The 15,803-nt window shown below is 54.4% G+C and overlaps 1 protein-coding gene across 4 annotated transcripts in view; it reads left to right on the top strand.

Moving 5' to 3' along the window:
- Positions 1-15,803, top strand: part of EPHB2 (EPH receptor B2) — a 180,603-nt gene that overhangs the window by 65,258 nt on the left and 99,542 nt on the right. For all 4 annotated transcript variants that reach the window (XM_070404317.1, XM_070404319.1, XM_070404318.1 and 1 more), the window contains exon 3: positions 1,494-2,178. In XM_070404317.1, the coding sequence (XP_070260418.1) occupies positions 1,494-2,178 (685 nt within the window). The remainder of the gene's footprint in view (positions 1-1,493; positions 2,179-15,803) is intronic.

The raw sequence follows: 15,803 nt of genomic DNA on the forward strand, positions 1-15,803 counted from the left end.
GCTCCCTGCACTGCATCGGCCCTCCCCGGGCCAGCTGCTACCGCTCCGCCCTGTGCAGACCTGGCCCAGACAATCACAGGGAGACGGGACAAAGGACGCCCACTGGAATGGGACAATTCTCCCACCCCCATCGTAGTCATATTTGGCAGTTGGGGAAATAGAGGCCCAGAGAGGGGAAGTGACTTGCCCAAGGCCACCCATCAAGTTAGCAGAGCTGGGACAAAACCCGGGCGCACTTTCGGGTCCTCGTGTCTCGAGGCAGTCTGGGCAAGCAAGCGAATGGGTCTGGGTCCGTGTGACCTGGGTCAGGGGACCTCACTGCTCTGGTCTCTACTCCCTCATCTGTAAAAGGGGATGACCACACGCACCACGTGTAAGAAACATGACAAAGAAACGAAACCCTATCTGCTCCCAGCTCCTGGGCCGACGGGGTGGGTGAGGGTATTCTGCTTGTGGGGTTCCTTGGGGTTTACCCTGTGGGTCTATGCCGGGTAAAGCCAGCCCACCACCAAGGGGACACAAGAGAAGGGGGGTGGGGAACAGTAGCTACCCTCAGCAAGCTCTCAGGTCCACGGGGTGGGAGACCAGACCAAGAGGGCTGAGGGTGCCCAGCTCTTGCTCGGGCAGGTGGTCCCCCATGAATGCAGACACTGCAGCCAGACGGAGAGCCTGCTGCGAGAGGTTCCAGAAGGATGGAGGGAAGACGAGAGGGTGCATGAGGAGGGCAAAACGTGAGCGCCCAGGCTCAGCAGTGCCAGGGGCTTGGCCTTTGAGGGTCTGTGAGGAGAGAGTACGGGTCCCGTGCCCTTCCAGTTCCAACCCTCCATGGCCCAACTCGGCCCCTCCAGCAGGAGGCCTGGGAACACTCCGCTGGCAGCGAGAGCCCAGGCCTGGCCCAGTGAGGATGCGGAAGCACCTGCCCCAGGCAGTACGGGTGCGAGGTCTCCCTCCAGGCACCATCTGAGCCTCTTATGGACCCTGAACAGGGTAGGGTCCTGTCTTCCCAGTCACAGGGGTAAGGGTTCTTCTTCCATTGGACGGGGAGCCCCCAAGGGCACAGACTGTGTCTCCCTGGTCAGGAAGGGAATTTCCAACGGGCAGAATTGTCTCCCCATCAGACTGGTAGCTCCCCAAGCACAAAGCTCTGTCTGCTCTCAGTGAACCCCTGGGGAATACCAAGAGCAGGGTATGTGTCCTTCCCATCAGAGAGGCCTGCCTCCCTCACAGACTGAAGAATTGCTAAGGCCAAGGCCATGTCTCCCCCTCAGTTAGGGAGTTCTGTGATGGGAGGGATCATGTCTCCATCAAAGTGGAAAATCCCTAAGGTAGAGTCTGCCTCCCCCATCAGACTAGGAGGCCCCTGATACTAGGGGTCCTGTCTTTTCCCCTTCAGACTGGGGGGGACCCTAAGGTGGGGTCTGTGTCTTGCCTCTTTGGGTGTTCCCTTGGGCTCAGCCCCTACCTCCCCCACCTGACTAGCATTTCCCCCACAGTGGGAAGAGGTGAGTGGCTACGATGAGAACATGAACACGATCCGCACCTACCAGGTATGCAATGTGTTTGAATCGAGCCAGAACAACTGGCTACGGACCAAGTTCATCCGGCGCCGCGGCGCCCACCGCATCCACGTGGAGATGAAGTTCTCGGTGCGGGACTGCAGCAGCATCCCCAGTGTGCCCGGCTCCTGCAAGGAGACCTTCAACCTCTATTACTATGAGGCCGACTTTGACTCGGCCACCAAGACCTTCCCCAACTGGATGGAGAATCCGTGGGTGAAGGTGGACACCATCGCGGCCGACGAGAGCTTCTCCCAGGTGGACCTGGGTGGCCGCGTCATGAAGATCAACACCGAGGTGAGGAGCTTCGGGCCCGTTTCCCGCAGCGGCTTCTACCTGGCCTTCCAGGACTATGGCGGCTGCATGTCCCTCATCGCTGTGCGCGTCTTCTACCGCAAGTGCCCCCGCATCATCCAGAACGGCGCCATCTTCCAGGAGACGCTGTCAGGGGCCGAGAGCACTTCGCTGGTGGCCGCCCGGGGCAGCTGCATCGCCAATGCTGAGGAGGTGGACGTGCCCATCAAACTCTACTGTAACGGGGACGGCGAGTGGCTGGTGCCCATCGGGCGCTGCATGTGCAAAGCGGGCTTCGAGGCCGTGGAGAATGGCACCGTCTGCCGAGGTAAGGGCCGCAGCGGGACAGGTGCCCCTGCAAATGCGTGGAGTGGGTACCGGGCCTGGCAGCTGAGGAGTCAGGCTGGCAAAGGCAGTGACCTGGAGCTGACCGGGAGGCACTCTGGCGAGGCTTTCCCAATCTACATCCGTGGTGTAGCTTCTTAGAGGCATTTGAACAGTATTTTTTAAAATATATTTTTATTGTTTTTAGAGAGGAGAGAGGGAGAGAAAGATAGAAACATCAATGATGAGAGAGAATCATTGATCGGCTGCCTCTTGCACATCCCTTACTGGGGATCGAGCCTGCAACCTGGGCATGTGCCCTGACCAAGAATCAAACCATGACCTCCTGGTTCATAGGTTGATGCTCAACCACTGAGCCACGCTGACGGGGCTAAACGGCCTTTCTTGATGGCGGTACTTGTAGGTACTATGGGGGGTTCGGGTGGGAGGAGGTGTTGCAAGATGATTTTAGTTACATGAGGATGTTTCTCGTTTTAATAATTATACGGATCTTATCTGATGCTAAGCGGTGCTCTATTTCTTCATATACAAAAGTGATATAGTTTCCTTCTTAAGAAAATGTATAGGTCATCACATTTATAAGTGAACATTTATTGAGCTGCTTTTGTATCAGCCAGTATAGGCCAGGCGATGCTGAAGTGACAAAACAATAGAAGTTTATTTCTCACTCACGTTCCATGTCCATCGGGGTTCAGCTTGGGATTCCTCCCGCTGGGAGCCAAGCAGATGGAGGAGCCTCCGTTTGGGGTGTGACGATCACCAGGGCAAGAGGAGCAAGTGTGGCACATGGTAGACTGGTTCACCGGCTTCAGCCCGAAGTGACCCCCGCATCACTCCGTGCACTCCAGCCACAACGCAAGTCACGTGGTTACTTCCAGTGTAGAGAGATGGGAAGTACAGCCCCACTATGGACCCGGCCTCCTGGTCACCACTTTTACTGTGTGCTGGCCACCGGACATGTCGAACTCACTCAATCCTCATAAGAACCCTGTGAGGGGAAGTGCCTTTTTACTTTAAGAAATTGAGGCAGAGCCTTACTCTCACATAGAGAGTGGAGGAGCCAGGAGTCTGACACCCAGGTAGTGGGATTCCAAACTGCCCCTCCAAACAGATCTGGGTGCCCATACTCGGAGTGTCTATACTATTCTGCTTAAGTTAAGGGAAAACATTGACAAACAATAGTACAGGTGGTGTTTGCCTGTGGCACAGTGTACAACCTTCCTGGGCTGTAAACATAGGAAGTTTGTGAGAGTCCTGCATGGTGGTTAGAGGCTGTGAAGGTGGACGGACTTGGGTTCAAAGCCCAGCCCTGGCAGCTACTAGCTGTTTGTCCTGGGCCGAGTGTGAAACCCTCTTTCATATGGGGGGTGTGAGGATTCAACAACATAAGACCTATAAAGCATTTATTACGGCTTCTAGTACACAGTCAGAGCTTAATAAATGCTAACTAACTGAGATGATGTATACAAAGCCCATCAAACCTTCCTTGCATCTGCTCTGTGTCGGACCTTGTGCTAAGCATCAGGTGAAACAGAGAAGAATCTGGTGCAGGTACTCGGCCAGGTGAGCTGTGATGATGATGGTGCGGGTATAGGAGAGTTGAAGTCTATCTGTGCCTTGTCCTCTTGACTTCCCATTGGAGTCGGACCCTGCGGTGCTCCAAATGCCAGACTAAGAGTTTGGACCCTATTCCAGAGGCCCTGGAGAGCCAGTGAAAGTTTAGTCTGGGGTGGTTGCCATGATTTTTGCCTCCATAAAATGCTGTTACATCCACCATCTCCACAGTCCCGCCACTCCCGCCTTCTGGGCATTTGAAAGGTCCCTGGGAGGATAAATGGAGGTACAAGAGACCGGAACAGCGGCCTGAGAGGAAGCTGTTGCCGCGAAGGCATCCACGGTGCTGGAAAGAGGAGCAGGGGAGTCAAGAGATGTTTGACAGTGAATTGGATGAGATGCAGACACAGGCAGGAAAGGGAGGAGGGAGAGGAATCAAAGGGAGCAGAGAATTCCAGCTTGCAGGGAGGTGATGGTCCTGGAACAGAAATGGGGAAGTGGGAGAAAGGCCAGTTTCTTGGGGGCAGATAACAGATCTGGGTGTCTATTCCTGAATGTGAAATTGTGCAGCCTTAGGAGATGGCAGGACCTGGGGGGATAGAATCAGTCACACATTGCTTGTTGTTTATTCACTCACCAAACCTTCCTTGCACCTGCTCTGTGTCAGGGCTTGTGCTAAGCATCAGGTTAGACAGAGAAGAATCTGGCTGGGCCCTGTCCTCCAGGAGCTCACAATTGAGACAGACTATCTATATATATAAAAAGCCCAAGCGACCAGCTGACCAGCCGACCGGCCAGTAGCTATGACACGCACTTACCACCAGGTGGCAGACACTTAGCACAGGAGCGGAAACCACAGGCATGGAAACATGGAACAGACTGATGAATCTCAGAGGGAAGAGGGGAGGAGGAAGGGTGGGAAGAGATTAACCAAAGATCTTATATGCATATGAGAGGATTCGTGCATTGGCAGGGTCCCTCGGCCTGGCCTGCGGGGATCGGGTCAAAACTGGCTCTCCGACATCCCCCGAGGGGTCCCAGGTTGCGAGAAGGTGCAGGCCAGGCCGAGGGACCCCCCACCGGTGCACAAATCTGTGTACCAGGCCTCTAGTAAGTGAATAAGGGAGGCAGTGCATTAGACTTGCTTTAATAGGAACTGCTCAGGCTGCGATGGGCATAAAAAATGAGGGAAGGCTTCACAGAGGAGGTAACTTTGACACTGGGAATCTTGGGAGAGAGATATGCTGACTGGGTGGCCCAGGCCATCTGGAGGATGGATTTGCATGACAAAAGACCTGGGGACATGAATCAGCATGGCCCATTAGGGGGACAAGTAAACTGTTTGCTGTGGCTGAGGCTAAGGACTCCAGGAAGGATGTAGGAAGAACTGTCACTACAAGGGTGCCTAGAGGGGAGATGTACTAGTTATCTATTGCTGCATAACAAGTTACCCCCAAATTTAGCAGCTTAAAACAGTAAATATTTACTACCTCACAGTTTCTAAAGGTCAGGAATCCAGTTGTGACTTAGTTGGGGGCCTGTGGCTCAGTTGTTCCTGAAGTTGCAATCAGGCTGTGGGCTTGGGGCTGCAGGTTTATCTGAAAGCTGGACTGGGGAGGGGTCTGCTTCCATTTCACTCACGTGGTTGTTTGTGAGCTTCAGTTCATCACCACATGGTCCTTGCACATGTGCCGTGGCTTACCCCAGAACGAGGAATCCAAGAGAGTCTGAGAGAGTACCTAGGAGAGAAGCCACAGTCTTTTCATAAACCTCATCTTAAAAGTGACATTACTTCTGCCATAGTCACTTCATTAGAAGCGAGTCACCAAATTCAGTTCACACTCCAGGGGATTGAGTTCACTGGATGTGAATGCCAGGAGGTGGGTCATTGGGGGCCATCATAGAGGTTGTCTGTCACAGGCAGCTTCTCTGAATCTGGACTTCTTGCAAGTAGTGAGGATTCAAGGTAATGCTGGGGCAGGGTGTGCACCCAGACCTGGCTCCTTCCTACTACCCGCTTCCTCCTGGACCTACAGCCCGCCCAAGGCCCAGGCCCAGCCAGCCTCTGGGTGTGCGCAGAGGCCAGTCAGTGTGTGATTAATGAGCTCAGGGATCCAGAAGGACACCAGCTGCTGCGGTGGCCTCTGCTGCAGCCACTCAGATGTGGGGCTGCTCCCACCCAAGTCCCGCAGGCACGGGCCCCGCTGGCCCGGGATGGGCAGGAATGGTGATTACAGCTCACATCTGAGATGTTGGCAAAGTGCTTTCTCATCCTCTGGCTTAGGGATTCTCAGCCTTTGCTATGCCTCAGAATTCATTAGGAAGTTTGTTAAAATGCACATTCCTGGGTCTGGCGCAAACCTCTCCCCCAGGTCTGGTTCTGTGGCTCTGAGGTGGGGCCAGGAATCAGCATTTTAAAACAAGCAGCTCTGATGCTTCTGTAACAGGACCATGAGCTCAGACACACGATGTGATAATGCATCTTTGCCAGTTGATGACCGCAGTCCCAGTCCCCCACCACCACCCCAGGGAGCATCCACCCTAAGAGATGAGAAGGGACATTAGCTGAATCTCTGGGAGGGTGATTTAATATTTAATATTGAAGCATAATTTGATGGGAAAAATCCATTTGCTTTGTTAATACGAATTAGAGGAAATAAGGCTGGATAAAGTCTTATTGGCAGATGGGGATAGGAGTCCTTGTGTGGAGGGGCCAGAGGTAGGCATTGGTGGCTGGTGAAGGGTGGGAGGTCCCAGCGGACTGAGTGGTTTATAGAACTAATTGAGTCAATCGACCCAGCGTCCTGGGTGCCTACTGTGTGCAGGGCACAATGAGAAGGAGAGGGGCCTGGAGAAGCCAATCACCATTCAACAAGCATGTAGTGTGTACCTTCTGTGTACCATTTAGCCCTCTAACAGATACTTACCGAGTACCTCCCAGGAGCTAGGCACATGCCCGTGCTGAGAAATACAGACGTGGACAAGACCCAGACATTCGTTGCCCTCCCAGAATTTTTAGGCTGGGTGGGCAAAAAAAGGGAAGATGGTGAGGGGAAACGTTAATGAACAAGCTGAATAAAGACTGTAATGCGTGAACGGGAGAAAAAATAGGGTGCAACAGTAGAGATCAAAAGGAAGATCTGCTTCAGTCAGGTGACTCAGGAAGACTTCTTGGAGGCGGTGTCATTTGAGCTGACGGGGCACCTGGGAGAGCTGGAGGAGAGTGCCTGGGACTCAGGGTCTGGCCTCAAGGGACTGCTGGACGAGCAGAGGACCCAGACACATGGGGGAAAGGGCAGAGCACAACCCTCCCAGAAATGAGCTCCATCCAGGCAAAGTGCTGTGAGAATGTGAGGAAGAAGGCATCTTTTCTGATGGGGGGGATCTAAGGTGGCTTCAAGGAGGAGGTGGTATTTGGATTGGGCCTTGAAGAGTAAGTAGGAGTTGGATGGGTGAAAGGAGAATTGTTGGTCGAGGAACCGAATGGATAAAGGCCCTGAGGTGTGACAAGATAGAGCATGTTTGGTGGGTGCTGTGTGACTTCCTGGGTACAGGGGCTAGGGCACCACTTTCCCCTATTCATCCATCTATTCACTGTCTATTAAGTGTTCAGCCTGGGCCTGCACTGGGCATACAGCTGCCGGGGAGGGGTTCCTGGGACTTCCTTCAAAAGAGCTCTGCCCCTTCCCCTGATCCAGTCCCCGACCTCCTCAGGATCACAGTCCCCGAAGGGGCTTGCCACCAGGGGTTCTGCCGGGGGTGGCAGGAGGGTGGCCCTGGAGTTCCTTCTCGCAGCAGCTGTTCCCACCCAAACCTGTTTTCCTACCTCTTTCCAGATATTTACGGGTTTGATTGTGAATGTGTCCCTGCCTCAGTTTCCCCAAGTTTGTCTTCGCATCCTTATATCCCTTGGTCTCTCCTTTCCTCCCTGCGCTCCTACTTGCCCCTGCCCATCAGGAGCCCCGGCCTGGCCACTCTGTTGGGGGCCCTGCCTCCTCTCTCCCAGTGGCAGCCCCGCATCTATAATGAACTAGAGGCAGTTCCACTGTGAGCATGATTCACGGCTGTGATACCATGGGGAGTAATGGGGTTTTTAATAGTTTGGACTGGGAGGGGGGCATTGAGCCAGTGGAGCGGGGTGGGCAGGGGTAGGGGAAGGTGCACACACATGTGGATCTTCTGGCTCCAGCTCAGACTTCCCAGCTCCCAGCTGCTGGGCTTCTCCCAGCCTCTCCCTCTCCTCCTCCCTGCCCTGCTTGGCAGCCCCAGCCTTACTCTCTCCCCTACCCACGGCCTCTCCTTGACCTGGGCCTTGCGAACCTGGTTTCCACCCCCGCCCCCAGCTCTGCCTTTGGCTCGCTGTGTGACCTTGGGCAAGCACTGGCCCTCCTGCAGCCTTTGTTTTCTCATCTGTGAAACAGGATAGACAGAAGGGCTGCGGTGCAGAGTAAATGAGAAAATACCTAGAGAAGTGCTGTAAAAACAAGAATGAGGACCTTGATCAACATTGTCTTTTGCCTGCAAATGTTTCTTTTTCCCTGATGAGCTTTTCATTTTTAGGAAAAAATAACTTTCCCTTATCACAATGCAGGCTATTTGTAGAATCTTTAGAAATTACTGATCACCAAAAAGGAGAAAGCCTAAATCACATTAAAGTCTGATAAAAACCACTGTTAACGGACTGGTATAGACCCTTCTAGGCGCATTTATGTGCATTTATACATATTGACCTTTTTGTAAGAGGAAAAATGGATTCCTGCTAAAAATACGTAAGGATTTTTCAACTTATTAATATTTTATGGACATTTTTCATGTCATGTTAGATCTACAGTATCATTTGGGGAGGCTCTTAGAATTCCACAGTGTAGTGCACTGTAACTTACCCGTCCTCTCTGGTCGACATGAACCTCGCTTGCAGTTTTTTCCATCTTAACTATCTGGGATGGCTAGCTGGTCTGGGCGTCCTTGTCCCTCTGTCTTTTTGCACTGCTGCTGGTATTTGCATAGGATGTGTCCCGGGTGTGGAATTGTGGGGTTAAAGGATACGTACTCTTTTAGCGCTCTGACACACATTGCCAGATTAGCTGCAGAAAGCCTGGGCTGCATCACCCTCCTGGCAGCGGGCTTCCAGCGGGCCTGTTCCCCTGCCTGCTCACCAGCAAGGGACAGTATGCCTGTGGCTTTATTTTCTCGTTTTCTCCCAGAATCCTGTGCTTCCTCAGTCAAGGGAGCAGGGGACCAGGGGTCCTCTCTGGGCCCTCAGGGCAGCCTCCTTCCCACCCGGTTCTCAGCTTCAGCCCTTCCCACCTAGAGGCTGGACGAGTGGCCCAGATGTGTCTGGCGAGTCTGTGGGGGTGGGGTGCGGCCAGCCTCGGGGTGAGGAGGAGGGAGCCCGCCAGCTGGCAGGGCCTGCACTGGCTGGGGAAAGGGTGTGAAGGGTGGAATGCTGGGTGGGAGGAGAGGCCGAGACCCCTCCCACAGAAAGTTCCACTGCTTGTCTTCCAGGGCAGGGCGGAGAGGCCCAGCTGGGGGAGGAGGAGGGGTGATGACGCTCCCTCCAGACCCCCAGGCTCGGGCCAGGGCTGAGACCACACAGGCTAGCCTTTGGGGAAGGGGATTGGGTGGGGACCCTGGCCAGTGCACTCAGCTATTCAGGTCTTTGCTCTTAAAAATTGGAAGTACCCCCACTCCTTTCCCCTTTCCTAGATTCTCTCAAAGAATCTGTTCTTGTTCATAATTATCCATCCATCTGTCCATCCATTGGTCCTCCTGTCTGTCCACCCAGCCAGCAGACATTCACTGAGCAGCAGCTTCTGGCTTTTTGCTCCTTGGAGTGGTCGGTGATGGCTTCGTAGAGGACTAGGAAGCTAACACACATTGAGTGCCTGTCCTGTGCCAGGCGCTGTGCCAGGGAATCGGGTCCTTGGAAAGATCAGTCATGGCCTCTGCCCTGAAGGACCACCCAGTCTAGAGATGTTGACAGATGTTGACAGTGAAGGTGGACAGAGGCACCCAACCCATCCAGGGGCGTGTCCGCCAGGACCACAGTGGTCACTTGTAGGCTTCCAGGAAAGGGGGCTGTTCAAGTGGAAGCTGAGTGAGAAGCGGGAGTTAGGCAGGAGAGGAGGAGGTGCAAAGGCCCCGGGGCAGCCAGGGTGGGTGCTCCTGGGAAGGGTGGGGGAATTACTGCAGCCCTCTCTCTTGGAGTCAGCTAATTGAGGGCTCTGAATACCAAAACATGGGTGATTCTTCTTCTCTGGTCTTCATATTCCCTCAGGAGTCTCAGCAGGAGATCATTTTGGCTCTAGATCCTCATCACAGCTCCTTCATTTTTCACTCAAACAACACTCCCAGGCATCTACTGTGCACCACCCGTCCCTGGGCCAGATGTGGGAGCTGCAGAGATGAGGGAAAGCCTTCTTGCCTTCGTGGAGCTCCCAGGCTGGGGTGGGAGAGACAGCTCTATCCATAGCCTTGGGCCCTTAGGAGGGAGGTGAGGGAGAGCTGGGACTTCTGGAGGAGGAGCCATTTCCCCAGGGCGTTGGAGGATGAGAGAAACTGAGAGCAGGAATTCGTTCAGAAAAAAAGATGGTCACAAATGAAACAGATTTTTAAAAAATATTTTCACTGATTTTTAGAGAGAGAGGAAGGGAGAGGTAGACAGAGAGAGAAACATCAATGTGAGAGAGAATCATTGATTGGCCGCCTCCTGCATGCCCCCTACCCAGAGCCCACAACTGGGCATGTGCCCTAACCGGCAGTCAAACCTGCAACCTTTCAGGGTACAGGACGACACCCAACCAACTGAGCCGTACTGGCTAGGGCAAAACTGATTTCCTTTAAACCCTGGCCTGTTGCTGACCCCCAGACAAAATACAGCCATCTGGGGGCAGGGGTGGAGGAGACGTGTTCTTGGTGGAGGCAGAAGAGTGGAGGGGCCACAGGGCTCTACTTCCAGGCTGCCAAAGGGCCGAGTGAGGCAGAGGCTGAAAGGAAGTCTGAGAGGCTTGCGGAGGGCAGGGCTGGGGGCGACAGGGACCTCCGGTGCCTAAACCCGTGTTATGTGCTCTGCTCCGTGACCTCATTGAACCTTCTGCTGTTATGATTAGCTGCATTTCACAAATGACGAGCGTGAGGTCCAGAGAGGGTCAGCAAGCTGCCCAAAGCCACACAGCCGGTAAGTAACAGAGGCAGAAGGTACCCCTGGCTTCCTCCAACTTGCTGGGACAGCTGACTAACCAGGAGCGGGCCGGAGCCTGAGTGGACTCTGCCCCGCCCGCCGCCTGGATTACCGAGGCGCCCCTGAGAGGGTGGACAGGAAGAGTCTGGCAGATAATCAGCGAGGGGCTCACCAGAGGGACGGTGGGACTTCAAAGGAAGGGGGCCACCCAGGGGGCAACCACAGGGATGGCCGAGGAGAGAAGAGAGGCCTGCGGCTGAGCCTTGAAGGATGAATTGCTTTCATAGCGGGGGATGTTCGGCAGGATGGAGAGGGTCCCAGAGCAAAGGCTCCGAAGTGGGGAAGTCCTCCTCGTGCTCAGGGGACACAGGCCTCCGGGCGGGAGGCCCACCCCTCCCTGGCTGACCTCTGGCCAGAGAGAAGGGTCCCCTACCCCCACACGGCATTTACCTGTGCTCAGCTCGTGCTCCCTTTGCACAGTATCCCTGTCAGATTAGGAATCAGACTGGGGGCCATGGCGACACCCCTTGTGGGTGTCCCAGGCAGGTGTGTGCTCTCACGCCCCCACTTCTGATTTCTTCCGCTCCTTGGAGGGGTCGGAAAGGCTCTGTGGCAGGAACTCAGTACTCATGGACCAGGCGGCTTCTCACTCCGGGTCTCAGTGGCTCTCAGTCACCCCCAGGGTTAGGTATCATCGCTCCCATTTTATAAAAGAGGAAGCAGAAGCTCAGAGAGGGTACGAAGCTTGTCCCACGTGACACAGGAAGGGGTGGGATTTGAACTCAGGCCCTCTGACTTCGCAGCCCCTGCACTGTCCCCTCTCAGCCCCAGCCTGGCCTCAGACCCCGAGCGCAGCAGGCCGAGGGCCGCAGGTTGGCTCCGGAGCCCTCTGGCAGGACTATAAACAGCTGGGGAGGTTCCCCTCCCTCCAGCTGCTGCCTTTTCATCTGGCTGGGCCTCGGGATCTGGCAGAGAGGCCCGTTTAATGAGGAAGTTTATGCATTTAACAGTTTAAGCCTTTCTAAGCCCGTGGTACAACAGGATTTGGGAGCCGTTAACAATTCTGTGTGGTTAAGAGATTTTCATTGCTCTGCGGCAGCTGGCTCAGTCCCCACAGGCCCCACTCTGGGCTCCACCCACCCTGCTGGGGCACCCCCTTCCTGGGGCCCTTTGTCTTCAGTCCCTATCCTGCTGCTTCTCTCTGTTCCCCCTCCTCCAGCCTCCAGGTATGAACTTTGACCTCAGAGGAGGAACTGAGGCCCAGAGAGGGAGAGGAAGCTGCCCATGGCCACACAGCGGCCAAGAGGATTGTACTGAGTTCCCCCACCCACGCTGCCTTCCTTGGGGAGGAGAGGGGAAGGACGTTCTATGGTTCATTCTTCACTGGCAGAATTGACAAAGCCCCTCTAAAACCAACCCCTGATCCCTGCTTTGGGGCAGGGAAGGGCGGGGTGACTTCCCCGGGTTCATTCACCTTGTCGGGTACAGAGCTGACATCAGACCTGGGCCTCCTGAAGCCCTGATGAGAATTCTGCACGTTACATATACCATACTGTTTTTGTTTTGTTTGCATAGCTCGGGGTGGAAATGCCATTTGTAATGATAATGTCTTACATATGTACAGTGTTTATTTACTCACACCCTGCCTCGTTCCAGAAACGCTCAGGGGCTGCATTTGTATAGCTTTGGGCTCACCCTGTGAGGTGCTTTGATCTGAAGGATGCCCACACAAGCGAAGATTGTTATCGACATTTTAGAGACAAGAAGAGTGAAGCTGAGAGAGGACCTGATTTCCCAGGGCCCCCGTGGACGTCAGGGCAGAGCCGGGACTGGAGCCCGGTGCTCCGGCCTCGGAGGCCTGGGCTCTCGGTGGGGCCCCTGGTCATCTCTGAGATGACCGCTCTCCCCCCTCTGCCTCCACCTCCACAGGGATGAAGCTCGGCGTCCCCTTGAGAGCCCATCCTGGGTGGGAAGGGATGGGCTGCCCCGGGAAGGAGGTCCTCACAGCAGAGAATGCAGGGTTTGTGTGAAGGGGCGTGCTGTGTGGGTGGGTTTGGCGGGATAGGAACCAGCCCCTGACAACCATATAGATGAAGTGGCTGGGGGAGGAGGGGGAGGGCAGGGGTCCCCCTGAGGAGTGAGCTGGCTTTGGGACCCCACCCTGTTTGGTATCTCGGGCCCTTTGCTCTTTCTCCAGGCCTTCCAGTCTCTCCTCGGAGCCCCGTGGAGGTTGGATAACTGTTGTTTTAATCACAGGGATTTGTTTTCTGATCATGGCAACCCAACCAACCCGTAGGCCAAAGTGAGAGCCAAAGTGCACAGTCACTCCTGTTTCACTGGCTCCCAGACATAGCACGTGAGTTTAGTCTCTTATCCTCTCTGTACCCCCTACCCCACATTCCCAGCAACGGGGCCTGAGGCTACTGATCGCCAACGTCACAGTTATGGAAACTGAGGCCCAAAGGCGATAGATGAAGTGGCTTATCTGGGGACCCAGCCCTCAGTCAGGGTCCTGCCCCAACCCCTTGCATCTTCCTCTGGACTTCACTTGTGAATAGCAGAGCCAGCCAGGGAGGAAGGGGCAGGTGGGCTGCGTGCTCACTGGGCACCTGGTTTTATGCCCTAGACTTGGTGTGTAATAGTTTCCTGAATCCTTACAATCCCCAGAAGTTGGTTATGGCTATTATTCTCATGTTATAAAAGGGAAAGTAGAGGTTCAGAGAGATTAAGTAACCAGCCCAAGATCACACAGCTAAGGGATGGTGGAGCCAGAGGTGAAAGCCCAAACCTGCCCTCTTCCCTCTGGAATATTTGTGCAGTGTTTCATCGTTAGGAAAACTTTTTTTCAGCCCAGCCCAAGTAGCTCAGTTGATTGAGCATAGTCCCATGCAACAAAAAGTCAGTGGTTCGATTCCGGTCAGGGCGCATGCCGGGTTGCAGGCTTGATCCCCAGTAGGGGGCGTGCAGGAGGCAGCCAAGCGCAGTTTCTCTCTCTCCCTCTCCTTTCCTCTCTCTCTAAAATCAATAAAAACATATTTTTAAAAATGTGTCTTTCACAATCCTTATCTCACTCCTCAACAACCTAGGACAGTGGTCGGCAAACTGCGGCTCGCGAGCCACATACAGCTCTTTGGCCCCTTGAGTGTGGCTCTTCCTAAGCCTTAGGAGTACCCTAATTAAGTTAATAACAATGTACCTACCTATATAGTTTAACTTTAAAAAATTTGGCTCTTAAAAGAAATTTCAGTCGTGGTGCTGTTGATATTTGGCTCTGTTGACTAATGAGTTTGCTGACCACTGCCCTCGGACATACCTGGAGTATGACCCCCATTCCTCAGATGTGGAAGTTGAGGCTCAGCGAGATGAAGTGAGCTGCTCCAGGCTCACCACCAGGAGGTCAGAGCTGGGATTAGAACTGGGTCACTAGGTTGGTTTGATTCTGACACCCCGGCCCTGACCCTCCTGGTCCCCTTGCTGCTGATTCCTATTCCAGGATTTCTTAAATCATTCCTAACAGGCCTCTGCCCATCACTCCACTAAAACTGCTTATAATCAAGGCCACCAGTGATGGCACGTCGCCAACCCACTGGTCACTTCCCAGGCTTCTGACAAAGTGACCACTGCGTCTTCCGGGACAGCACTCTCCCTGGTGTCCCTGCTGCCTCTCGGGGTGCTCTGCGGCCTCTCGGGGTTCCTGCTCATCTCCCTCTTTTCCACCTCGGCGGACCCGGCGCTGAGTCCTTGGCCTCCTCTCTCTCTCTCTGGACAGTTCGGTGCAGGCCCATGGCTTCACGTGCCCACTCTGGGCTTATCTCCAGACCAGACCTCTTCTCTGAAGTCCAGACTCACATAACCCGCCTCCTACTGGACATGTCTGCCCTGCCTCCCTCCTGCCCCCTACAGTCTGGCCTCTACCCTGCAGCCAGCAGTCCCTCTAAAACAGCGGTTCTCAACCTTCGCGCGACCCTTTAATACAGTTCCTCATGTTGTGGTGACCCCCAATTTCATTGTTACAAATTGAACATAATTAAAGCATAGTGATAAATCACAAAAACAATATGTAATTATATATGTGTTTTCCGATGGTCTTAGGCGACCCCTGTGAAAGGATCGTTCGACCCCCAAAGGGGTCGCGACCCACAGGTTGAGAACCGCTGGCATAGAAGGAGGGTCCTTATTGTTGATACTCAGTGTCTCCTGGAAGATCTCAAATCCTCCTTGGAGCTGGGGCTCAGAAAGCATCTTTCAGTCTTACCCATGTTTTACCAAATGCAGTTTCAGCCCCGGCTCCCTTGCCTGTGCTGGCCTGACAGTGTGTGCCCTCCCTGCACAGTGGTCTAGGCCAGTGGTCAGCAAACTGTGGCTCACGAGCCACATGCGGCTCTTTGGCCCCTTGAGTGTGGCTCTTCCACAAAATACCACGTGCGGGCGCGCATGTACAGTGCGATTGAAACTTCGTGGCCCATGCGCAGAAGTCGGTATTTTGTAGAAAAGCCATACTCAAGGGGCCAAAGAGCCGCATGTGGCTCGAGAGCCGCAGTCTAGGCCATTTCTCTCCCCAGGAGCTTGTGGGAGCCCACTGTGTGCCCGGGTCTGTGCAGAGCTGGAGGAGAGGGAAGGGGCAGCCCGCATGCTGAGTCTCCTGGTTTCGGGTTCACAGCCCAGCTCGCTAAATGACTTACTCTGTTGGGTCCTTTCTCTGAGCCTCAGTTTCCTCATTGTTAGATGGGGCCGGCAGTCCCAGCTTCAGAGGGTTTGGGGGAGGCTCAGGGGAGTTCGGAGAGCTCAGAAGCAGGAGGAGACAATGGGAGGGGAGGGGTGCTCCCAATCCAGGAAGGACTGTTTGTCCAGGGTGGGGGCACCAGCCCAGTGCC

Source organism: Myotis yumanensis, unplaced genomic scaffold (assembly GCF_028538775.1).
Source record: "Myotis yumanensis isolate MYYU_CA2020_CCGP unplaced genomic scaffold, mMyoYum1.0.hap1 SCAF_2, whole genome shotgun sequence".
NCBI classification, from domain to species: Eukaryota; Metazoa; Chordata; class Mammalia; order Chiroptera; family Vespertilionidae; genus Myotis; species Myotis yumanensis.